Consider the following 25,470-nt stretch of genomic DNA (forward strand, 5'->3'; position numbering starts at 1 on the left):
CCTCCCTGCCCCACCCCAGGGCCCAGCTGGACCACGGGAGCCCTCCCTGCCCCATCCCAGGGCCCAGCTGGACCACGGGAGCCCTCCCTGCCCCAGGGCTCCAGCTGCCAGTGCCCCAGCCTCTCCCACACCCCAATGGACACACCCAGCTCCAGCCTGGGGCCCAGGTCGGAGTGAGGTCATGCACATGACCTGCTCCTCGGCCCCATGGCAGCCCTTTGCCAGAGACTCCATCGGTCCCTCCTGGAGCCGGAGGGTGGGCCGGCGCCCTCCTTCCCAGCTCAGCTATAGACGTTACCTCATCCCTCGGAGACGACCCTGGGACAGGCAGCAAAGTGCTCCCTCCCCTCTGGTCCCCCTGTCCCCCCCGCCCCGTGAGCCAGCCAGGCAGGGGCATCTGAGAGCTCAGGAGCAGGCTGGGGTGGGAGCAGTGACTCTCTCTTCAAAAGGGTGGGAGCTGGCGCTCTGCACAGCCCTGTGTCCCATGTCCCAGGAGAGGACCCTGTTCATGTGGCCTCAGCCTCAGCACGCAGTGCTTGGTGGGTGACAGCTGCATGGACCAAAGCTGACTCAGGCTGTATGGACTAAAGCTGGGTGGGCAGTGACCAGGCAGGACCTGACTGCCTGGTGCCCGGCAGGTGGACGCCAGCCCCACAGCCTCGCCACCAGCCCATCCACACTGAGAGCAGATGTGGGGTGCTGGGATGCTTGTCCCATCCACACACGGCTCCTGTGCACTCAGGGCAGGGCTGGCACTGTCCCTGGGGATGCAGGGTGGCCGGGCAGCAGAGGGCAGCTTCCTGGAGCAGTGCCAGTATCCTGTGCCACTGTAGCTTTCCTTCCTTCCATGGCGCTGTGATTAAACGTGGAGAGGAATCTCGGAGACCATGATGCAGGCTGATCCAGTCTGCAGACAGGAAGGTATCTTCCCGTTTTGATGCCACGGCAGGCAGAGCAAACCTAGGCCAGAGCCACAGCGCTAATTACACAAACCCACATGCTGTGACACCACCGTGTCACATCACGCTTCTTTGCACAGGGCCTGTCCAGCTGATGGGCACTACCTGAATGGGCGCTGTGGTCAGTGAGGAGCTCATGGTGGCAGGGAGCTGTTCAGGAAGGGGAGCCCTCGGGAACAACCCGGGGACCTTCACTGCAGAGAGGAGAGAGGTGGAGTAGTGTGGACCTTGCTCCTGGCCCGGGTCCCAATCCCCACCCTGCTCCGGCCAGCAGGTTGACCAAGGCAGAGCCAGCCCGGGTCTGTGGGCCTCGGGCTCCCTGACAATGCTGAGCTAGGCTGGGCAACAGCCTGGTACTCCTACTCTGTCCCAGCCTGGAAGATGCCACAGGCACCGCGCCACATGCCCTGGGGAGGAGAGGAAAGGCCAGCGGGCTCAGCATGCAGGCAGAGCGCCCAGGCTGGACCTGGTGCACTTGGAGCCTGTGCTCCTCCCTGGGGGGCCTCTGCCCCAGAGAGCAGACTGAGCTCTCCTCCCGACACAGTCACGGAGGGCTCTGCAGGCAGCATGCAGAGAGGCTGGGGTAGAGGACAGGGCAGTGGTCCTGCTGCAGCCTGGGAGGAGCCCCGCCTCTGCCGTCTCTCGGCCGCAGGGGACCTGCCTGTGCAGAGGCTCTGCCTGCCTGGCTGGCTGTCTGATTACTTTGTCTCCGTCTCTCTAGTGTGCTTTCATTATGGAGGGAGCTAAAGAAGAAAACTGAGGCCCAGAGGCAGGAGACTTCCCCCCAGGTTCACACAGCACGTGGCCCACAAACCAGAGGGTGCAGGGAGAGGCCCAGCCAGGCCTGGCACAGGGACCTGGCCTCCCAGGGGCTCACAGCCGCTGAATTCGTCGCCTTGTCCCCTGGCCACCTTGCTTTTCCTCTAATGCTTCTTTCTAACGGTGTCTTTGGTCTCCACGAGAGACCACAGAACAGAAGGTCCCATTTCCCCCACCCAACAAGCTGTGAAAAACACAGCTCCACAGAGGGCCGAACTGTCCAGCTGACTGCTGAGGACCCTGCGCCCTCCCAGGACAGTGCATGGACACCACACGGTGTGTGGAGTGAGATGGACCTGGGACCTGCTCTGCAGCCACTGGCCAGGCACCGGCCCAGGCCACCGATCCCACCGCCACACAGCAGGAGCATACGCAGGCCATGCTGCTGCCACTCAAAAAGGGACGCGTCACCCACTGAAGCAGCAGGGGCCACGGGACAGCAGGATCGGGCCTGGGCACTCCTGCGCCTGTGGGCAGTTGTCCAGGTGCCGCCCATCTCTAGCCACGTCTGTCCTCTCAGCCTCCCATCCCCTGACCACCCCAATACACATGCAACAGCACACACACACACACACACACACACACACGCACACGCACACGCACACGCACAGCACCCTTCTACACACTGGCCCCTTAGAAGCCAGGAAACTTGCTGCTCTCAATCTGTTTCTATCCTCGGAGCTTGGACCCCGCTCTGGATTTTACAGCCTGGGCAGACCAGCCTGGCTGTGGCACTTTCCTACAGCCCTGCACCCCTCCCACCAGGCCCCTGCCCCTCAAGTCCCCAGGACAGAGTACCCAGCAGAGGTCCCCGTGAAGAGACAGCCCCCGGCAGGCAAGGCAGCCAGGCTCCCTTAGCATGCAGTCTGTGGGTCCCCCAGGAGCCTGGGTGCTGTCGGAGCAGGCGAAGCTGACTTTTGTGGAGATCACGGCTGGCTGCAGGGAGCAGGGCAACTCCAGCTCCTGCAGAGTGACATCTGTGTGCCTGTCGGTCTGTCTGTATCTGATTGCTTTGTCTCCTTCTCTCTAGTTTGCCTTCATTATGGAGGGAACTAAAGAAGGAAACCGAGGCCTAGAAATCCAGCACTTTCGGGTGCCTTGGGGGCGGGGCGCCTGTGCCCCACAGACGCTAGGTCCACAGCCTCTGGTCAGAGGCCGGCGTGGGCAGACACCGAGGTGCTCCGTCTCCGTCCCCAGGGCCTCCAGCCAGGGCCCCCCACGCTCTGCACGCCGCCCTTGCTGACACCCGCGTCCCAGGCGCGTCCCCACAGCACCATGGGAAAGTGCCAAGCAGAGCCCTTGTGCTCTGAGGAGCAAAGAACCTCCACCAGACTCAGCCCAGACTTCCTGCGTCCCAAATGCAGATGGACTTATTCTTTGTCCGCCAAGAGTCACAGGATTTCAGAGCAGGTTTCCCCGGCCTCAGGCCTCTTGGTGTCAGGGTTCTGATCAGCTTCCTGCTGGACGCTGTGCCGTGCCGGCCTCTACCGCCTGCCAGCTGTGGCCACCAAGACACGACCCAGCCGTGGTTCAGCATCTCAGGGGGCACAAAACCACCCTGGCTTAAAACCACAGAGCCCAAGGGCTTCCAGAGAAGGACTCCCCAGGTGGGAAGGTGCCCCAGGGAGGGACGAAGGGGGCTCCTGGGGCTGGGGATGGTGGGGAAGGGCTCCAGGCTCCAAGCGGCTGCTCTCCCTGGTCGAGAGCACCTTGGATGTGACAGATGGCAGCACAGTGTCTGCTGAGTTTTAAATTTTTAGTTAGCACACGTACCTAATACATCTTAATTCTTACAGCCTCTCCTCCTGCCATTTGCTAAAGATGCAGCTCCATATCTCCTGTCACCTACCTTTTAGTTTTCTCTAAATTACTTACACGCTGGGTTTGTCATGTAAGAGAAACCATGCAGCATCTGAGCTTGTGTGGTGCATTTCACTGAGGGTCACTGGTGCTGAAATAACCACACGGGCTGGGAGCTCCTAACTCTGCGCAGTGGGCAGGCAGAGCCAGGTGGGGCCACTGCCCTGAGGCACGTCTGGAGGCGGTGCAGAGTGATTTAGGCTCATCATTTAGGGACCTGAAGGTTAGGGACCCGACCGGCAGCCCTGCCCCAGAAAGATGGCGGTGTCACCCCGCTGTCCCGCACTGTGCTGAGCCCCGGAGGTGACCAGAGGACAGCGTCTCTCTGGCTCTTGGTCTCTGAGACTGCAGTCCACGGTCAGCTGGCCCCGCTGCCTAGAACCAAGCCTTTGGGTCGGTGGGGACCTCCGGACCCTAAGCAGTGGTGCCGCTCAGAGGAAGGTGCCCCCGCACATCCTCAGGCCCCTCACTTCCCTCTCCCCTGCCTTACTAGGCTGCGTCCAGGCAGGGCAAACTCAGCGCCACTCTCCCGCAGAGCAGAGGCTGCTGGGGCTCACAGGAAGCCCACCCAGCTTCCTCTGGCCTCTGACTAGAGGCTGTGGACCCCTGCGTGGTGCCCTGCAGCAGGGGCATTGGCACCACCAGCCCAAAGCATAGGGGGACATCTGGGTCCTCCCAGGGTGTCCTTCACTCCCTGCTGGCTGGACACCAGGGGTACCAGCACTCTCGGGCGGCTGAGCCACAGATGGAAGGCCCCTGAGGCCCTAAGTGATCACCTGAGAGCCACTGCCGGCCAGGACTGCGAGGAAGCAAGTGGTGCACGGATCCCGTGTTCACAAGCGTCCCCTCCACGGACTCCCTGGCCACCAGGAAGCCACCACTCATGGGAGGGCCTGGAGCCCAGGCGGCCCTGCGTGGGGACAGAGAAAGCCCCCAGGCAGAGACAAATCAAGCTACAGGCCACACCCTCACCCCCTCAGGGGCTCTCTTCCCTCCGAGGCTCTGGGAGCTGGTGCTGGCCAGCTGCGAAGCCTCTCCAGGGAGATGGACGCCTTCCACAGCTCTCAGCAGAAACTGACACCCGTCCACAGAGCTCTGCCTCACCTACCCTGACCATGTTTGTCCCAGGAGGAGTGGCCATGTCCCCGATGTATGCTGCTGATCGGGGGACCAACCTCAGAGTAAGCCACAAACTCCGAGGGGTCAAATAAGGAACTGTGGGTTTCTGGAGCGGGAGCCTGCCTCTGCTTTCGAGGGCTCCGGCACATTGGAGCTTGGTCCCAGGCAATCAGCACTCAAAAGAGCAATTGGTCGGTGACCTGAGAGACACACAGCTCTGCCTGACAGGAGCTCCGACGCGGAGCTGGCCCTGGCGCATGCGATCACTGTCCTGTGTCCCACCTGCTGTGAGCCACACAGCAGGTGCTGGAGAGGGTCAGCGACTCCAGGGACTGCAGGTCCCCAGCGTGCAGACTCTCCCCGGCTGACCCTGCGCACCGCTGGCTGGGACAGTGGCTCCTGACTCTCATCTGCCACTCAGATCTGACCAAGGGCCTCCGCCCTCGGCCGCACCAACAGCCCCAGGCATCGTGCCACAAACGGTGGCTGTCCTTCCCCGCCTGGGCCACCCCAAATGGCCATGAGGGCCCCTGGCTGGTTCCTGGCCTGCAGCAGATTGAACAGTGTTTGCTGACCACCTGCTATGTGATGTGTGTTGGACAAGAAGAATCAGTAAATCCCCCGCACACCTGCCAGGCGATACTTGCAACCAGTGCTCGCCCCTGCACAGCCCTGGCGCTGTTCCCCCGGTGCATCAGGGCTCCCCTCTGAGGGTCACTGCCAGCTTCCCAGGCACCCCAGGGCCAGGCAGCCCCTTCCACTGTGCACAGGCTTTGGTCTCCTCTACACACAGGTCCCTGTGAGCCTGCTTGGTGTGAGTCTACTCCAAGAGACGGCCTCTCCGTGGCCTGATGCGAGCGTGTGGTCCTGAGGCTGAGAGCTGGGAAGAGGGATCGTCTCAGTCACTGTGGGGAGCCTGAGGTCCCGAGTCCTTCCCTCTGGCCACGATGACCCGCCGCGGATCGCAGGCGTCCCTCGAGCGTGCGTGGAAGCCCCAGCCACACTCCCCGCGGTGGGCCCTGCGGTGGCCACCGTGGGCTCCTCCCGCAGCCCTCCCCCGCGCTGGCTGTGAGTGCAGAGCAGTGAGTGGCTGATTTAGAGCCCTAAGAAGATCCAGAAGGTTAATTAAGGGAGAGCAGCTTCCAGCGCCCAGAAGCCGTGTGCGACACGACTCAGTTAATCAGCCGCCGTTCTGTGCTCAGTGAGTGTGTTTAACTCAATTACTTCTAATTCTCTGTCAATTAACTCAGGAGAGACTTCTGTAATAATTAACTTAGTCTAAAACATAGAATTTCAGACAAATTCTAAGCCAAAAAACCAAGGCAAATCTGAGGGACAGTGCGCGGACCCACACGGCCACGCCCCTGCGCGGGGTCCACCCAGGCCTCAGTGAGAGACGCAGCCATGGGACGGGGCTGCCCGCTGCTGCCCGGGCGGCTTGCGCAGGAAGCGTGGGCCAGTGTCCGAAGAACAGGGCCGGGGTGGGGGCGTCCGGGACAGCTGGGATGCTGGCGAGGTCCATGCAGCGAGGCCCGGCTGCCGTCACCCATGCTGGCCAGGGTGGCCGGGGAACAGCCGCCCAGGGACAGCAAAGGTGGTGCTGGGTCTCAGCAGCGGCTGGGGGGAGTGACCACTCGGAGACATCCGACAGCGGCGGAGGACAGGGCGGAGGAAGGTCACACTTGCTGTCCCACCCAGGAAGGGACAGAGCGCACAGGCCATCTCCAGCGTCCCGTGGCTCAGCTCAGCTTGCACGGGCTCCACCGTCGTGAGGAGAGGCTCGGGGACACGCTGAGGCCCAGTCCTCTGCATCTGTCACGCCGTCTCTCCCACTGCGCGTGCGGTCACTGTTTCTCAGAAGAACTGACTCCTGGGCTCAGCCACAGACCGGTGAGAAGGCCGGCTGGGCCTGACGGTGTGAAGCGCTCACAGGACGCGGCCAGAGACGGTGCCCCGCCCCGCCAGCAAGTCAGAGAGGCTGCGCCTCCCACCCTCCTCGCGCAAGGCAGCGCTGAGCACAGAACTGAGCAGCAACTGAGCAGCTCAACCCTGCGGCCGGTCACAGAAGAGGAGGCCTGGCCCGGCGGGAGCCCCAGAACACAGGTGGCAGCAGGACACGGGGGCCTTGCAGACTGGTCCTAACGCAGCGTGCTTTGCTGCTGGGCTGTTTCCCCAGCTGTAAGAGCGTCACCAGCAGCCTCCCACCCCCGCCTCCTGTCTCCAGGACGCTGACGCAATGCGCGGCTCTCCCGGGGTTCTGACAAAAGCTGTGCAGGATCTCTATACTAAACATCCCAAACCATTACTGGAAGAAATGAAAGGCCTAAATCAAGACAATACACGTATTTACTATGCTTGTAAACTGAAAGGCCTAATACAACTAAGACGTCCCCACTCCCTAACACAGCCGTAGAGACCATGACATCACAAAGTCAGAGCAGGTTTCCTCACACCTTTGAAAGCTGACTTTGAAACTTACATAGAGGCACAAAGCATAAACCGAGAATGTCCTGAAGAAGGCAGGAATAAATTTCAAGGCACAGCAATCCATTTCAGCTCGCAGAGTCCTGGAGCTGGGAACTCGAGCTCGTGTGAGGAAAGCGTGGGGGAGCAGGCATCGGAGGATGACAGGCGGAGAGAGCTAACACTGCAGGGGGCGGGAAGCCAGGCCAGGCCACCCTCTGAGGTCAGTGGCCACCACCCTGAGCCAGGAATGCTGGGCACCCAGGCGCCCTCACCTCGGCTGGCACAAAGCAGGCAGGGGCTGGACCTGGCCAGAGCCGTGTGTGCCCGTGATCAGCACCAGGAGTGAGGAGTTTGGGGTGGCGGCAAAGGCAGATTCTGGGCAGGACGCTGAGCCAGGTGGGGGAGCTGGGGACAGGGCACGAGGCGGGGACCGTGACCCCAGTGGGGACTGTGACCGCACTGTGGTGAGTGGGTCTGGGGGAGCACCGAGAGAGCCGGGAGGGGCAGGGGGAGCGGCAGCGGCTCCTAGGAAGGCGGACAGACACGTCTCATGCTTTCCAGTGAACCCCACTGTGACAGCTGACTGCTCTGCACGTCCCTGCACACTCAGAGAGCTCATCCTCATCCGGGGCCTCGAATCTGTCCTGAGCAGGAGATAGAATGGGACTCGGGACAATCAGTGGGCTCTGATCAGAAAGCTCGAGGTTATACCACGTTGGGCCAATCAGCAGGCTCAAATCTGGACCAAAGAGCAGGTCCAAAGCCTGATCCTGCGCCGGCCTGTGGCTGCCAGGCAAGCGGCACTTTCCTCCCCTTTCCCAGCTGGTCCCAGAGGGCGCCCTGTGCACGGAGCCTTGTGCCGCAGAACACGCCCTGGTTAAACAAGGCCTTGCTCCAGTGGGCCTGTAAATCTGCTCCAGATTTAGCTCCTGGGTAGTGTGGACTGGGAAGGTCCTGTAACCCGCTCAGGATTCTTATCCCACCTGGTGCGGACACAGCAGTCACTTAAAGAGCAACACACACCCCGGCCATTAGCCCTGACGGGCCCCGGAGGCCTGCAGCTGATGACCGGCGAAGTGTTAACTGTCCAGGGCTGTTGGCATCTGACAGCAGCAGAGTCCAGCACCTGGCAGGGCGGTGCATGGCGTCAGCCTTACCTGGGGCGGGTTCCCAGTGCCAAGCCCAAGGCTGTCGCCCTAAGCCCAGAGCTCTAACGGAGCAGCGCCTCCTGCTCACAAGTCCTGTGTTGTTAAGCAAAGGAGCCCCAAATTGTGGGCACGCTTCCAGGGCCAGCTGGGCAGGGTGGAGGCGCCAGGATGCCAGGCCTCGAGGGACAGGAGGGAGACCCTGGGAACTGGACCCAAGGGTGCTCAGAGGGATCTCAGAATCCAGGAGCTTCAGGGAGAAGTGGCAGACAGAGGAGAGCCCTGCTTCCCCCAGGCGCAGTGGGGTGAGCCGAGTTGTGGGGGTCGGGGGAGCGGGTGACCCAGGGGCTGCTGAGGGAGAGGCGCTGAGGATGAGGAGGCGGCGGCACTTGGGCTGCGGAGGACCCCAGTCCAGCTGTAGGCATCGTCCCCCGAGCCCGGGCCCACTCAGCTCCGCCCGCTGCCCTGGCCCCCCTGCCCGACCCTGTGTCAGAAGAAACGGGAAAGCTGAGCACCTGGCACCCTTCCTCTTTTCACAACTGGTTTGCACTCTTGAGGACCAAAAGCGATTTGCCACAAGGTACAGATTGTAAAGCTGCTCTCGGTGCTCTTGCTCCCGCCTCAGAAGCTCAGCCTGGCCTCACAGGACACCACAGGACGCCATCCGGGCCCTTTCCAGCCCAGCGGGCGGGCCTCCGGCCCTGGCGTCCGGCCCGCACCCGGTCCCCCGTGCGACTCTGTGAGAGCTCACAGCCGGGAAGCCGGGAAACCCCTGGGTGAAGGGGGGGCGAGGAGTGAGCAGTGGCTGCCTCAGCCGGCAGGACTCGGCCTGGGGCCCCGGTGGCACCCTCTGCCGGCCACCAGCCTGCCCCACGGGAGCACCTCACAAGCCTGGCGTCTGCCTCACTGTCCAAAATTCAGCACAGTGGCAGGAGCTGATTCAGGGACACGCGTGCATCAAGCTGCCTGGTGTTGGCGAGTGGGTGGGGGCCGTGGAGTTGCGGGAGCAGAGGCGCCGCCTCCCCACCTCCGCCTTCCCCGAGAGCAGGAGCGGTGACAAAGAGCGCCACACTAGTTTCCTACAACGGCTGGAGCAGAGCACCACCACGGGGAACTTTGCACACGGCACCGACCGCCTCACTGCGCCCATGGCCAGGTTCCAGGTCAGGGGCCCTGCAAGGGCTCCTGCACCTCCAGGGCCTGCCTGTCCCTGGCGTGGACAGACCCCCGGCCCCCATCTCCAGGAGGCGGCCCCTGTCCTCCCACCCGAGGCTGTCTTCTCATGAGGGTGTCACTCGTGACGGCTGATTGACTGCTTCACCTTGAGCACGTAACTTGGGTGAAACCAGCTCAGCATAGCTGCGGATGTGGAAGACCTGCGCTGGGGCAGCCGGGGCCCCACTGGAATGCCACAGGGGGAAGCGAGAAGGGAGGCCGCTTCTGTCCTCTTTGGAGGAGCTCCAGGCTCCGCCTTCACCCTGGACATCCTCTCCTGCCTCCGTCCAGACGCTTCGGCCTCCTGACAGGGACTCGCTCGGGACCTACGCAGAGCCCTGGCCTTGGATGGGTTGCTCGTCCCGGTGCGCAGACAGCGCTTCTGCCCCTTCACCCCTTCTCTGCGGCGGCGGCTGTGAGCAGTCTGCAACCCTTACGTGTGTGCGTGTCGTCCCCTAGAGCTGGCTCTCTACGCGGCACTGGCCGATACACCAGTTGTGTCCTGGGTGGGGGCCACTGTCACCCTAACGATGACATCAGCAGCAACCTTATTCTCAGGATCACATTCCAAGGTAGGTGGGGTTAAACCCTCACCATACCCTTTCTGGCAGACACAAAGGAATCCGTGACATGCCAATAAGATCTCCCCATTCCACGTTTTGTGTGAATTTTATAGGGGGTTGAGTTCAGGGCCTCATGCATGCTAGACAAGTGCTCTAACCCTGAGCTACATCCCCAGCCCTTTTAGTTTTTATTTTGACACAGTTTCACTAAGTTGCCAGGTTGGGCTCAAACTTGAAATCCTCCTGCCTCATCCTCCCGCCTCATCCTCACAGGTGCTGGGATTATAGCTGCAGAGATGCGGTTTTCAGCCTAGCCGACCGGGTAAAACTCACAGGGCCCAGGACTCTGACGAGAAAAGCTTGCAGCCCCTCCCCACTGACCTCTAACTGAACTCTGGTGCCGGCCCTTGCCATGTGGGCGGTGGAGCGCGGTGTTACAGTCTTTGGAGTTGTGGGAGGGGCTCCCCAGATACTCAGAACTGCTGGGAGTGAAAGCGGAAGGCCTTGCCTAGAGGAGCAGGTGCTTAATCTTCCAGCTGTTTCTGAGCAAGCTGGCCGCGCACTAGTGCCGATCTTCTCAGGCATCTCATCTGTCAGTCTTTAGATGATGCCCATGAGACTGAAGAAACGGAACTGCCCAGTGGAAATGGAGCGACCCATTTTGCTGCAGTCACCACAGAGAATATGAGAACCAAGGAGGGTGGAGGGAGGTGGAGAGGTCCGTGGCTGGAATTTGGGAGACCTCTCGATTTATTTTTATGTATCCTGCTATGATTCATTGTTTCCTGAATCTCAGAATTTGTTCTTTCATCAATTTAAGAACAGAGTCAGGAGAAGCATCTTCCCAAGCCCCGCCTGCCTCCCAGTCCCCGGTCTCCGTATACAGCACCGGCTCTGTGTGTTCAGCCACTTTGTCACAGCCCACGCCACGTCCCCTCTCTGCATTTCCATCTGCTCCTGTGCTTCAAGCTCTGAGTAATTTCTTCACATCTGCCTTCCAGGCAGCTAACCATCCCTTTTGTCATTCACTCTTTCTGTTGTATTTTTTTAATTTCCTCAGCTTTTTTATTTCTAGAAGTAGGACTTTATGTTTCAATAGACCCATTTTTAAAACGTGGTAACCCTGTTCTTTTCTCCTATTCTCAACTTCGCTTGGTTTCTGCAAGGAAGTTAAGCATCTCCATTTTATAATCTGCCCCGACAATTTCAGTCCCTGCTTCTCTTCAGGATGTCGCTGTTCTGCATGCTGTTCCTGAGGACGGTCCTTCCTGGCGGCTGATTTCAGCAGTCCAGAGTTTGAGTTCACACCTGCGGCTTTGTTCGAGGGCTCCACCCCCAGCCCAGCCCCAGGGCCGCTCAGGTTCCTGCAGCAGAGACCACAGAGCTGCGGCCAGTGCTGCTCTCGCCGGGTGGTGAGGGACAGAGACTCTTTCAACTGGTAAAAATTATGCTGCCTGTATGTTTTGTGTGTGCTTATTGATGTGATTCTTACTGCATCTGAGAACTGGAAATAAGACGATTACGCACAGTGGAGGGCTGGGTAAGAGAATGGCTAGAGTGCTCGCTACTCAGCTGCTGAAAAGAAAATGAGACAGCTCGATGAAAGCTGCTGTAAAACACTAAGAAGGTCTGAGGGAAAAACCAAGATGCAGAAGACATGCACGGCTTGCTGATGTCACTTAAAGTATGTCCTAACGTGCGTATCTTCCTGTAAGTTAAAAGTGCAGAACTGTGCCTATTTACCCGTGATGAGTTTCTGGAAGAATGCTCTTGTCCCTGGTAACCAACTCTGGTAAGGAGACCGAACAGCTGTGGGACATTCGAGACACTGATTTTTTTAAATGAGAGCACGTTTTTTAACCTAGGGCTTTTGTTCATGCTGTTGGCTTGTCCAGATGTGACGTTAGTCAGCTTTCTGTCACGGTGATCAGAAGAATAAGAAATTGCCCGAGAGAATAAGCTTACCAAGAGCAAGGTTAGTTTCAGTCTGCAGTGCCAGGCCGTGGCACGAGGCTGTACCCTGCGGCATGTCATGGCTGGAGCACGGGCCACGGCTGCTCACCTTGTCAGAAAGGGGCTGGACTCCCAATGTCTCCCTCAAGCCATGCCCCAGTGACCTCACTTCCCCCCTCCAGGCCCCGCCTCCTGAAGTGCCACCACCTCTCGGTAGGGCAAAGATGGAGGCTAAGCCTGTGACACATGGGCCTTTGGGGCCATTCGAGGTGCAAGCTACAGCACACCCAGTGTCTTGCTGCGTCCGGCCTACAACCAACACAGGAATCAGGGTCAAAGTAGTGTTACCCCTCTGCCCCTACCCAGCTGGCTACCATTTTCCCAAGGGTTGGTTAGGGCTCTAGGCACTCTCCCTGTGGCTCTTGGGAACAGGAATGGGGACAGTGTTCTCCCTCAAGGTAGAACCCACCCTGAGGCAGGGTGGATCCCCATCCTCAGAGAGCTCCCTCCACTCCAAGGGCAGACACCTCAGTGGGCTCTGACTTTGCCTCCATTGGCCTGGGGGTGTCCTGGGACTGACCTGGGCTGTCACTTCCTGTCCTCCTCGACCTCAGCATGGCAGCCTTTCTGCCCAGAGCTGCACGTCAGAGAGCTCGCCACACTCCATAGTCCACAGTCCTGCAGAGAAGCCAGGCGTGATGCATGCCTCGGGGTCAGACTGGCCTGAGCTCCTCAGCCTGGCCGGACGCAGGAAGGACTCTGGGAAAGCCTGGGTGCTGGCGACCAGGCCGCAGGATGCAGAGAGCGGCCCCTCCTCCTCCCCTTTCCCCGTTTCTTCTTTTCCTTTCCTCCTCCTCCCCACCAGGCCATGGAGACAAACCCCCGGGTCCGCTGCCCGGCCCAGTGCACTGACGTCCTCCTAGAACACTAGGGAGGAAGTGGTCTCCTCCACTTCCTCTAGAGACACTGCTGACTTTGGTGGCACTGTGGCTCCTGAGCTGAAGTGCAGCTGTCACCCTCTTCTTCCTCTCTGCTGTCTGCCATCTCCACAGCTCTAGGTCCCAGGACTTCTCAGGCACAGTCCTGACTCCGTGTTGCGGCCCTGGCCCTGTGCCTGCCGTGTCCTGCCTCTCTCCTGCTGGCCTGAAATCGGTTCTCCCACCTGCAGCCTGCTGGTGAATCAAGGAAGCACCAGAGTTGGGCACTCCACCTCTGCTGGTGGAGCTGGGATGGCGAGAGAGAATGGACACCAGATCCTGGCGCTGTTCTGCTGGCCTGGCACTATGGGTGCTGTCAGGACACTGCCGGCCCCAGCTAGCCAGGGTGTCCTCCAGCCCCTGGACCACAGCCATGATCTGGGGTTGGGTGCGCTCCACCGGGGTCAGGTCCTGGTGTGGGGAGGCAGGGCTTCTGGGGCAGGGCTGCGGGGCCCTCTGCTCTGTGGGCCGGGCAGGGCTGGCAGGAGCTGGGCAGGGTGGGCACGGCCTCCCGGCTGTTCCCTGTGGTGGCAGCACCTATAATTTCCTGATACAGCATTTAATTTTCACCTTGACAAGCACCCGGCCCTTAAAATGCGTAACTGTTATGTTCTTTTAACATGTCACAGGAGAGTTTCCAGCTAGGAAGGACACATAGCGCGGGCGCAGGGCGTGGGGCACGGGGTGGCCCGGCCAACAGTGTGGAGAGAACTCGGGAGCAAGAGGGGGCTGGAGGGGAGGCCAGGCTGAGGGCAGCCCGTCTTGACAGCACTGACCCGCCCTCCCGCTAACCCTAACCACAGTGGTGGGACGGGAGCACAGCGGGCTGCAGCTGCCTTCGGCCCCAGCCCTCAGCTGCAGCCCGTCACACCTCCCTCCCCGCCAGGAGGCGGCGGCACAGACTGCAGGGCGGGCAGGGACATGCAGGCACTGCCACACTCTGCCCAGCTGCTTCCTACGTTGGGGTCCCTAGGCCTCTGATGCGCCCCAGGCACGACAGGCAGGAACAGCTGCTCCCTGAGGCCCCCCCCGCCTGCCCACAGCTGCCGCCTGGGACAAACCCTGCCAGCCAGGCAGCCAGGGCTCCCGGGACTAGCGGAGAGGACACGGGCAGTTGTGGGGAGAGGTGGTGGGGAGAGCCCTTGTGCCTGGGCCAGGCCTGGTGTGCAGGCTGGACTCAGGTCCTGGGCGGGGTCTTCGTTGGAAGGGCTGGGTAAGCAGCGGCACGGGTGGGTGAGGCCCTTTCCTGTGGTGGGCTCAGGCCTGGCCCTGTGCCAGCAGCCAGGGAGACACAGGAGGCCCCACTCCCGGGGGGCTGTCAGGCTGGAGCTTCCTGTGAGCGTGGCCCTCTGAGGGACCCAGCTGTGTCCTGTGTGGCTTTGCTCTCTGAGGCTGCCTTGATAGACTGTACCCAGTGCGGCCTGGCCTCAGTGCTCTCCTGTGTATGACAGGGCCCAGAGCCGCTGGTCAGTGCTGGAGCTGGGGTCTGGGGCGCAGGGCTAAGGCGCTCACGTGCAGCAGCTCAGATAAGCCACGGGCCCCTGAGCAGGGGAAGGTGATCCTGAGGCAGACGAACAGACGGACTGACAGACAGGGAGGAGTAAGAGTGTGTGTGTCCCCCAGGTAGGCCACCTGGGGGCAGGGACAGGCGGTGCTGTGGCTCCAGCTCAGGGTTCCAGCTCTTCTCAGGGACGTCCTCCTCCTGCGGGCAGGGCAGGCAGATCTGCTCTCGGCTCCAGGGACGCTGTTCAAGTGCACTCCTAGGTGTCCTGCCTGGACAGTGACACAAGCCGAGAGCGTGTGGCCCTGGCCCTTCCCTGGGAGCCTTACGCCTTGTGGGCTCGGATGAGGCACGTGGGGTACTGGGAAGCAGCCAATTGCACTCTGGGACATGGGTCTCTGTTTTTAAAGCTCTGAAGCCCTCACTTTTTTAAGGCCTTGCTGCTGCATAGAGCAGTGATGATAAAATGCTTGAGATAGTCGAATCTTTTTATGATATTTTTCCCATTTCCCACTTTTATTTTTAGAGATGGGTCCTCACTGTGTTGCCCAGTCTGGCCTTGAATTCCTAGGCTCCAGCGATTCTCCTGCTTTGCTTCCCAGGTAGCTGACGCTAAGGGTGTGGGCACCCGCCGCATCTCCCACTTAAAAGACCATCTTGTACAACTCGCTTTGCAAACCCTTTCTTCTGGGGGGGTGGACTTTGCATCCTCAGGGCTGTCGCTGTGCTGAGGCCAGGCCTCCTGTCCCCCTGCCCTGTGCAGTGAACCTTCCAGCAGGACATCAGCGTGGGAGGGGCCGGAGTGCACCCTGGCTGGAGGAGCCGGTCTAGTGAAGGAGACAGAAATAACAGACGCCTGTGACTCAGGGTGACAGACTGGCACGAGCCCTGCTGCGGGGAAGATGCACCTCCTCCTCCCCTGGTCCAGCAGAGAAGGCAGAGCGGGTGCACCTGTCCCTCCCCGAGGACTGCGAGGGAGGCGCACATAAGGGACTTGTTGGCCTGATCCTCCCGAAGCAGAGTCGGTGAGAACTAAGCATCAAGGAGCTGCGAGCCGCTCACACTGCGTGTGACACAGGACATGCAGACCCTTCTGGCCCAGTGTTTGTGGCAGTCACCCCGTCACCCCCGGGCAGACTTGTGCCTGGCCTGGTCTTCTGAGCACACCGACTCACAGGCACGGCTGCTCTTGCTGGAAGCTGGCTTTCTTCTCTTCCGCCTCCTCGATGGTGACACGCAGGTCACCGAGCTTGGGGCCAGGCAGAGTGGGAGCCTTTCAAGAAAGGCCAAGGAACCCGGGGTGGCTCAGCAAGAAGCAGGCGGCAGTTCAGGGTTTGTGGATGCGTCTGCTCCCGCCTGGTACCAGGGAGCAACATCACACACAGTCAGGAAACCCAAGGGAAGGGGACCACGCCTCAGGAAGGCCAGTGGGGAGCTCTGTCTCGGGGACACCGTCAGACGTGACCTGCTCCTCCAGGCCACACACAGCTCTGCAAAGGATTCTTGTTGTGGAAGGCACGTGGCTCTGCACACCCGTCCTCAAGGGTGCAGTGAATTCACACTTCATTGTGGCCAGGGCACAGAGAAACAGCTGTCATGACACCTGCGACCAGAGAGCCCAGCACAGGCTGACGGAGGCAGGAGGCTGCACCTGCCAGGAGGCCGCCATGGGGCTCGGGTAGCAGCCCCATCCCACTCACTGGCGCTGCCCTGAGGTGACTGCAACGTCTGTAGAGGTTGCCATGTGTTGCAGACTCAGTAACGTAGTTGCTACAACCTGCTAGAGATTCGTCTTCAGAGGCTGGCGCAGCAGGCTCTTTGTAATTTTGTTTAAATTACGGGTTTAGGAAGTCCTCTGCCCTTTAAATAAAGAGGACGTCCTTTAGTTAGGAACCTCTTTCCCTTTTAAGGGAAAGTCCAGTTTACTAACCAAAAATGCCCACTTAGGGCAGGTCTCTGGCTTAAACCCTCAGCACTGCAGAAAACAAAAGTCCTGTTAGCAGATAGGTGAAGAGTTACGCTGCCACTTTGCCTCAAACCTGTTCTTTGAACCTCACTGAATTGCAAAGAGAAATATTCCAGAAAGTTACATGAAAAGGATAGGAAATTATAAAGATAAATGTCAAAGTTTATCTCAGTTGATTTGAGAACATGGAGTTTAAGTTTTCCTTCATTGTGATGGTCACAAAGTCAAGAAATGGATCTCCTTCTCCGAGTCTGGGGAAGAGCAGATGTGTTGGCGGGTACAGACGCTGGCTGAAGTCCCCCGAAGAGGACATGTGCCTGGCAGCACCGCTCTTAAGGGCTGAGCTATGGACTTCCTTTCCTACTCCAAAAAGAGCATGGTCCTGGAGGTCGGCAACAATCACACCCTCGAGGACCACGCAGGCTAGGAAGAGCCAATTCCTGGATGGCAACTTCTGGTTTTACCCCCTGTCCCTCTCCCAAACTGAACCAGCACCCACGTGCCCTGAAGCTCCAAAGAGGGACATGTGTCCCTGGCACTCCGCCACACTCTGGCTTGTGTGAAGTCATCAGCTTCCTGTTCTTGCCATGGCCGAGGACGCTCATGAGCAACCGTGTTGGGCCTGGCTGCTTGCTGAGTTGATCCCGGGTGTGTGCCACTAGGTTTACACAGCTAAGGGAAAGAGAGAGACACCTCTTTTTCCTTTTTCAAAATATGAAGTTATAGCATTGCTAAAACAAAAAGCACAAGATTCTACTAATCAACCATGAATAGTCATTATTTATCTTTTTCCTATATATTTGCCATTTATATTTATTAGTGTACAAAACATTAAAAACTTAGTTAACAAAAACACTGTAGAAAGAATTGAAGATGAATTAAGTGCTGACACACTGCGCTATAACGAGTATCTGGAGATGACTATTCCTTCTGCATTAAAGTACAGAAGTCTCCCCAGGATTTCAAGAAATTTCCACTCTTGTGGTCATCTGAACCTATGAAAACCCAAATGGACATCTAGACGTTTTTAAACACAGGTCTAATTTTTTTCTTCCACAATAACAAGGTACTGCTGTTTTGGAAGTCACCCATCTGCACTTGGAAACCGTCCTAACCGCTGGTGGCCAGACAGTTTCCACGCGGACAGAAGGAACAGGGGCGGCTCCGAGTCTCCTGGGGACCACATCTGTGAAATCACCCTTCGCTTCACCCCTTGCTGAAGCTCGGGGGTAGATGTTTGCAGAGAAATGCAGTGTCAGCTCTGCCTCCCTCTGAGGGTGCTGTAGGGGGATGTGCGCCTCACACAACACAGATAGGACCTGAGCGTGCAGATGTGGTTACTTCACACAGTGCCGCGTCCCCCGAGGAAACTCTGCTCCCGGCCTATTCTGTCTCAAGCAGGGACTTAGAAAGTGGCCTTTCAGGGAAGAGACTGAACAGCCTGGCTCCAGGGTCCCGCCCTCCCGTGCGTGTCCTGCGCTGGCCACCTTCCCAGTGCAGGTGTGCGCGCTTCTCCGCAGGGGCCGTGGCCCCTCCCCACGTGTAAGCGTCCGTCCTCGTCCTGCTCTCCACATCGCCTAGACACGGAGACTGCATGAACTCCAGAACAGAACTGGAAACAGCGACCCTTTGCTTCTCAGTGTGGAACGGGAAAGAAAAACTTTTAAAGCTTCCCGGCCTCAGCAATGAACTCTGAAAATGCTATGTGAGGGCTGGAGAGGTGGCTGGGGGGTAGCGCTCTTGCCTTGCACGCAGAAGGCCCTGGGTTTGATCCCCAGCACCACAAAAACAAACAAAGAAGCAAACAAACAGGCTGTGTGAAAACTGAACTCAAGGAGAGCCTGCAAATGGGGCACAAGTGAACAGGGTTCGGGGTACACGTGAGGTGCAGGGCACTGAGGAGCACGGGGAGGAGACTCCTCGGCCCCAAGCCGGAGTGCCGTGAGAGGAGTGGGCGCAGCCCAACAGAGGCCCCCGACAGAGGCCCCGCAGCGACAGCAGCTCCCACCGCACGGCACCACCCGCTCGGTGGCCACGCTCACGGGGGGGCGGAGACACAGCACCATGCGGGGTGCCTGAATCCTGCTTGGCGTGGCCTCCTCCTGCAGGGCGGGCCCAGCCTGGAGCTCACGTGAGACCCGGAAGCAGCATGGAGACCAACCACGTTGGCAGGTGGCTGCCCCGGCCGCACCTAAGCTGCTCCTCGTGAGGGGAACTTGCAGGAGCCTGCACAGGGAACACGAGAAACTTGTCCTGAGGGTCACCACGGCTCTATCAGCACCACAACTGCCTAAAACCTGGTGACCAGCCGGACCTGTGTGAGCTGGGAACACAAGCAGGGGCTGTGGCTGGTGCTGTCACATCTGAAGGGACAGCGGCAGAAACATCAGTGAGGTTTGGTTCAGGCTTAGAAGACAGAATCAGGACAGCTGACGACTGCTGCCCAAGCAGGTAGAGGCAGTCCTTGCCACTGAACAATTCAGGCCGAAGCTGGAAAGTTACTGGAGAGGAGCGGGGTGTGGCGCAGGTGGGTGGGAGCCACGGACCCCCGGGCCCCTCCCAGCTGTGCCACCCAGAGGGTTCCCCAGAAAACGCGGGCCAACAGCTCAACTGCCCGGGCAGACAGCACCGAGGAGCCTGCTGCCAACCGTAGGGCCCGAAGGTGGCGGCTGCACTGTGACACCAGCCTCACACTTCCAGACTCAAGGGTCAGCGTGGGAGGCAGGCTGAGCCTCAGCACACAGCCTGGGGCGTGGACACAGAGCTGCATGCAACAAGACGCCCTGTCAGGGGCCTCAGGCCGGTCCCTCCCGGCCCCCTTGCAGCTGACCCTTTGCGGCGAGTGCTATTCTGTGTGGTCACATCTCTCCCTGTGCCAAGGCTCCCGGTCAGGACTGTACCATTTGGAAACACGGGAAGGACGCCATTTGGGTGTCAGTGTGTCTCTGGCTTCAGGCAGAGTCTGCACAAGCAAACAAGTGGGAACTACCATAAAGGTGCCTGGCACTTCATTTTAAAGCTTTCCACCTCACCCCGCTAAAGCCCCCACCCCCCAAAACCTTGCACATCTTAATGTGGATGCAGTTTAACTCCTGGGCTCCAGAGAGCAAGGAAATATGAGAAGTGGAAATCCTAGGGGACTGAAAGGTTAACGCTGGCTCCCGGCTGTAGCGGGGAGAAGAGGAGATGGTGTATAAATGTAAGAACCATACCTTCTGACATACAAGAACTCAGCAATGGTGCACTCCACTGACGCAGCGCCCACTCAGGCTGGGGACTGTGCCCACTGGAGGTGGGACGGGAAGCTCCCTGCTCTGGACCAAGGTGAGCACGCCCCTCCCGTGTCCTGGGCCGCCTTTCTCATGCCCGGAGCTTGCTCCCCCTTGGAAGAACACGCGAGCGCCGTTCTGAGTTAAAGGCCATGTTTATTAGAGTGTTCTTATTAACAAGCTCTCCCCAGCAAGTTCTGAGTGCGTCAGAGCAACAGGCACGGTGGCGGTGAGGCGAGGCAGCTGGCGGTCGGCGGAGCTGTGCCGCTCTCTCACAGCTCTGCTGCAGCTCCGCAGGCAGCCCGGGCTGGGCCCGCGACCCGCCTCCCCCAGGAAATGGTTAAGTAGAAGTTTTGGTTCACTGTGATTGAAATGTTCCGAGTCCGTAAGCGCACCAGCCTGTGACAAGCTCAGCTCGGCTCTCCTCTCTGCCTTGTCATTCTGATGCTGTAGACGGGAGACTCTGCCTCCAGTCCCCCTGCTGCCCTCCCCATGTTCTGTGTCCCTGTCTCCGTGGAGTCCCCTTTGGTTATTCTCAGCATCACAGTGTGCTGGCCGTGAGGAGCCGAGGCCCCTGCAGGCCAGTGCTGACCGCCCTGCCGCCCGGCAGTCAGAGCCCGGCTCGCCTCTCACACCAGTCTTGCCTGGGTGCTCTGGGGCCTGCACGGGTGGTGCCTGGTGCAGGCAGCAGTTCGGAGGTGGGGAGCTCTGCAGTGCGGGTGGCTTCCCACAGCCCTGCAGGCAGGGACAGGGATGCGGGTATGGGAGGTGATGCACAAAGCCCTCTGGGGTTGGCTGTGTGGCCTGCAGAGGCGCCACCCCGTTCTGGAGCTGGACAAAGCCGCCTGCGGTTGGGGCACCATGGCTACACGCGCTGTCTGCTCCCTGCTGGCAAGAGTGTGGGCTGCAAGTCAGGAGTCTGTAGGCGTGCAGGCAGCGGCACCGCTGATTGAGGGAGAAGAAGGGGTGTGTGGGGTGCGGCTCGGGGCAGGGTGGGAGCAGGGTGGCACTTGAGTCGGCCCTGGAGCTCTGGCCGTGCTCCCCAGTGCAGGCTGCGTGCTGGGATGCCCCCGGGCCCCCCACTGGGCTGCCAAGCAGCTCTGAGCAGAGGTAGGTCTCCTCGTGTGCGGTCTTCTCTGAGGCCGCATGGCTTCGGGATGCCAGTGGTTCCAACTCATAAAACTCACGCTCCCCTTCTGGCTTCTGGCCCCGGGGATCTAGGTGGTAGGCATGCTCAGGGTAGGCTTTGCTCTGCTCACCGGGCCCCGGGGACAGGGCGTGGGAAAAGGCACTGCACTGGAGCTTCCGAGGCAGCGGGATCTGCCCGCAGGAGCCCTGCGGCCCGAGGCACCGGCACATGCACTGGAAGAAGAAGGTGGCGAAGGCCCAGCTGACGCACATGACGAGCATCATGAAGGTGCCCAGCTGCGTATAGGCCAGCACAGTGGATGGCATCATCATGGCCCCGGCCACAAAGGTGGTCAGGGCGGCCATGGCGATGGCCGAGCCCATGCGGCTCAAGGAGAAGGTCACCTTGCCCTCCCGGTCGGGGTCTGGAGCCAGGCGGTATGCAACCCCGTAGTGGACAGCGAAGTCTACGGACAGCCCCACAGCCACAGAGATGGTGACAGACTCCAGGACATTTAGTTCCCAGCCCAGCAGGACCAGGGAGCCCACAGTGACAAAGATGGTGCCAGCAATGGAGACGATGGCATACAGGCTGATGACAGCGTTCCAGGTGGTCAGCAGCATCACGCTGAAGGCCACGGCCACCGACAGCCCCATGGCTACGAGTGTGCCGTCTGACAGGCTGTCCTGGAGGTCGTAGAACTCGAGGTTGCTCACAAACCAGCCGTTGCCGAGGCCCTCGGGTGCGGAGCGCAGCTCCCGGGAGATCCACGAGTCCACCTCGCTGTAGAACTGGTGCATCTTCTCATAGGCCAGCGTGAAGAGGTGGGCGCTCTGGAACTCCAGCACCACGGCCCGGATGGTGTCATTGACGTCAAAGCGTGGCCCCGGCGTCCTGCTGTCCAGGTGGTAGCCTGTGCTCCTCTCCAGCTCCATGATGGCCCTCTTGATGCACAGCTCGAAGACCTCCTGCTTGTAGGGGAAGCTCCAGTGGCTGCAGCACGGGTACAGGGCCGGCTCGTCGCAGTCCTGGTTCTCCATCCACTGCTTGAAGGTCTCGATGAAGCAGCTGGTGAAGTCCTGCTCGTCTGTCTGGTGGAAGAACGTCTGGTTCCTCAGCTTCTGGCAGAAGTGCAGAATCCAGGCCTGGGACGCGGGGCTGGCGATGTTGAAGCTGCTGTCCAGCATCAGTTTGCCTTTGCTCTTGGGGTTGAGCGGGTTGCCATTGTCCTCGGGGGACACGCCCCAGACCACAGTGATGGGCATGTGCAGCTCCTCGCCATGGTGCACGCGCTCGAACATGAACAGCTTCTTGTACTCCGCGTCGTAGCGCTCGAACGGATGGGATGCGCGGAACACCTGGAACTCCGACAGCTCCAGAGAGGGCAGCTTCATCTTGGGGTTCACGCACACGATGTAGGCGCCACCCGCCGTCAGCGCGAGGAACCACAGGAGCCACAGGTAGCGGAACTTAATGACGATGCAGGGCAGCACTTTCTCAAAGAAAATCCGGGAGGCCTCGGAAACGGCCACGAGCAGCCGGTGGCACTTCTGGCAGGCCACTGTCCAGCAGCTCTTGGCATCGTACAGCTGCTGCTGGGGCTTCCGGAAGCAGCTGAAGATGTTGAGCAGGTAGCGCTCGTGCAGCACCACCACAGCTGGGAGCCACGTGACCATCAGGATGTAGTTCACCAGGATGGCGGTGCCCGCATACACACCGAAGCACCTGATAGCCGTGATCTTGCTGACGTAGTTGGCGTAGAAGGCGGCGGCGGTGGTAAAGCTGGTGACAAACATGGAGAGGGCAGCGTGCTGCAGGGCAGTGCTCACCGTCTCTGCGGTCTCGGCACGCGGCTTGTCATACTTGGTGTACGTCCACACGTCGCACAAGACAAACGCATCGTCGGCCCCGATGCCAACCAGAATGATGAGCGCAGTGAGGTTCATGAAGGGGAAAAACTCGAAGTCAAACACAACACGATAGAGAAAGTAGGAGACGATCAAGGAGCTGATGATGGCGAACATTGTCATCAGCGTGATGAACATGGACTTGGTGTAGACACACATGACCAGCAGGACGATCCCGATGGCGATGGCCGGATACACGGTATCCATCAGAAGGTAGTCCTGAAACAAGCTGTGTTTGATACCAAACTCGATCCCAGTGACAGTGGTCACGCCGTCCGAGGAGTTCCAGTTCTCAAAGTTGTCCAGGTAAATGTTCATCATGCTCTTCCCCTTCTCCGTGGGCGAGAAGAGCATGCTGTACTTCAGCGCCGGCGCGGCGTAGCCCGCCGTCTTCGGGGCCATGAAGTCCTTGTCCACCAGGTAGTGCAGGATCTGGTACACGGCGTTGTACTTGGTGCACTTGCGCGGCACGTTGGTGCACTTGAGCTGGTCCTTCCTCCGGGCGGCCGCGTCCCAGCAGTCCGGCCCCAGGGTGCCGTTCTGGTAGTGTTTGGCACAGGTGCGGAGCAGCTTCAGGGTGTGAGACACGTCTCTCTCGACGATGTGCTGACAGGACGACCTGTTGTTCAGGATGGCAATGTAGTTCCCCAGTGTCCAGCTGGGGCAGCAGGAGGCAGCTGTAGTCCTCTGGCAGAGGTCGCCGAACTGAGGGTGAGACCTGATCTGCGGGGAAGACACGCAGGACGCGGTTAAAAGGTATGGGAAAATGATAGAAGCCCAGTGACAGTCCTGGCCCCCAGGATCAGTCTGCACACAGGTGTGATTCCCCAAACCATTTGCTACTATGGGCTCTAAGTTACTCTATTCTGAGCTATAAACTAGGGTATGAACGAAACACAAGGGTGAAACGGGGGCAGCCAGCTCAAGTCTGGAGGGTAAAATTAACACCTGCGTGGTGAAGAAGCCTTTCAAGCCCTTATAAAAAGCCGGCTGGACAGACTGTGGAGCCTATGCAGGTACAGGATTAAGAAGACAATGGTCCATTCACGTGTGAAACGAATCTGTGGCTTACACTTTCTTCTTATCCCATCAACTTTTTGGTGGCAGAGGTTCATTATCTCAACCAACACGGCTGGAGGCACAGGAGCGACTCCCAGAGAACGTGGGCTGCGTTAAGCCCAAGGGAAGGTCTGCAAGAGGCCAGCTGCTGGGGAAGTGACGAATGCCCTCTGAGCAAGCCCGTCTGTCCTTTCACCACGAAGGACACACAGGAGGCCCCATCGGGAGGAGCCAGTTCCAGACACCACCCAGCAGGCCCCAGCTTCAGACCCACCTCTGCCTGAACTCAGAGGGATAAATTCGCTGGGTATAAATCCCAGCTACAACAGCTGAAACAAACTGAGACAGAAAATGCCCAGTGAATCAAAAACTGACCCCAGTACTATCCAAAGCACTGGTGTCAAGAAGCACGAAGATTTAGACTGAATTTGTTTTCCTGAAATGCAGACAGAAAGGGGAAAGGTTTCTGAATTAAAACATTATTTTTTTAATCTGGTTTTAAATAATGTTACCAATAATAAGCAGGCTCTTGATTGTTTCTTTAAATTCCTAAAAAGGTTTTCAGATTGGCAGAACCACCCTCCTGGAGCCCTCTGGTGATCGGAGGAGGGGGTGATGGGACTCAGACGGGCCTGTGTGCGTTTTCAGGGAGGAAGGCTCTGGTTCACACCTGCCCATCCACTCAAGAGAAAATACCCCCGGCCACCTCCGCAAGACGACTGAAACACAGTGATCTTTGCCCTCAAGCTGCTCGTGGGGTGACAAGCACACCCCTCCAAAATTAAATAATTGTGACTGAAGTCGGTGAGCAGGGGTTAAAGAAAGAGGAGAAAAAAGAAACCAGTGGGGCTTTAAAGGGTGCCTTGAGCTGTAAAACTACCGCTAAGTTAGAGATATTTTAAGAAGCTGAGAAAAGAATAAAGGGAGAAAAGGCATCAGCCTTTAACAACAGGCTTGGCCGACCACTGGCTTCTCCTGCCCTCGGCGCGCAGCTCCCCAGTACTAAATGCTGAAGGGCAGCCTGGGGAGGAGAGCAGCCAGGGCTCCACAGCGCTCTCAGCACAGGGGTCCGAAGGCACACTTCTGCGCTCCTCCCGCTGTCCACAAAGTTACCCCGGTCAGTCAGGGTCGGACACTGAACACCATCCTCTCCTCAGACTCCAACTTCCAGCAGGGCGAGGACAGGCATAGGAAGGAGTTCCCAGACGGGCTGAGATTAGAAAAACCCACTCTGGCTCCTCATGGCTCCGCGCCAGTGTCCCGGAGGTGTCCACGGCAAAAGAAGTGAGGAGAAGGCCTGGGGAGTCCGTGGAGGCTCTGCATGCGAGAGGCTCCCCTGGGAGGCAGTGGCATGACAGACAGGGCCCGCTCACTGAAGCCTGGGCCCTCGGGTTTGAGAGTGAGTGGCATTCATTCCAGTGAGCTCTGCAGTTTGAAGTGAGAGTGCTGTACGCACGAGCAGGAGCTGCAGGAGAGACCCGGCCTCCCCGGTGACCGGGACCCTCTGGAGCCGCCTCGCCGCCTCGTGTCTCTTCTGCTGTCATGGGCTGTGTCCTGCCTAGC

The 25,470-nt window shown here is 59.3% G+C and overlaps 1 protein-coding gene across 6 annotated transcripts in view; it reads right to left on the reverse strand.

The window, feature by feature from the left end:
- Positions 1 to 19,948: 19,948 nt before the first annotated feature.
- Positions 19,949 to 25,470, reverse strand: part of Disp1 (dispatched homolog 1 (Drosophila)) — a 120,041-nt gene continuing 114,519 nt past the window's right edge. For all 6 annotated transcript variants that reach the window (XM_005409242.2, XM_013507055.1, XM_005409244.2 and 3 more), the window contains one exon: positions 19,949 to 23,571. In XM_005409242.2, coding sequence (XP_005409299.1) covers positions 19,972 to 23,571 — 3,600 coding nt within the window. In that variant the 3' untranslated portion in view covers positions 19,949 to 19,971. The remainder of the gene's footprint in view (positions 23,572 to 25,470) is intronic.

The sequence above is a fragment of the Chinchilla lanigera genome, unplaced genomic scaffold (genome assembly GCF_000276665.1).
Source record: "Chinchilla lanigera isolate Chin_1 unplaced genomic scaffold, ChiLan1.0 scaffold00119, whole genome shotgun sequence".
Classification (NCBI taxonomy): Eukaryota; Metazoa; Chordata; class Mammalia; order Rodentia; family Chinchillidae; genus Chinchilla; species Chinchilla lanigera.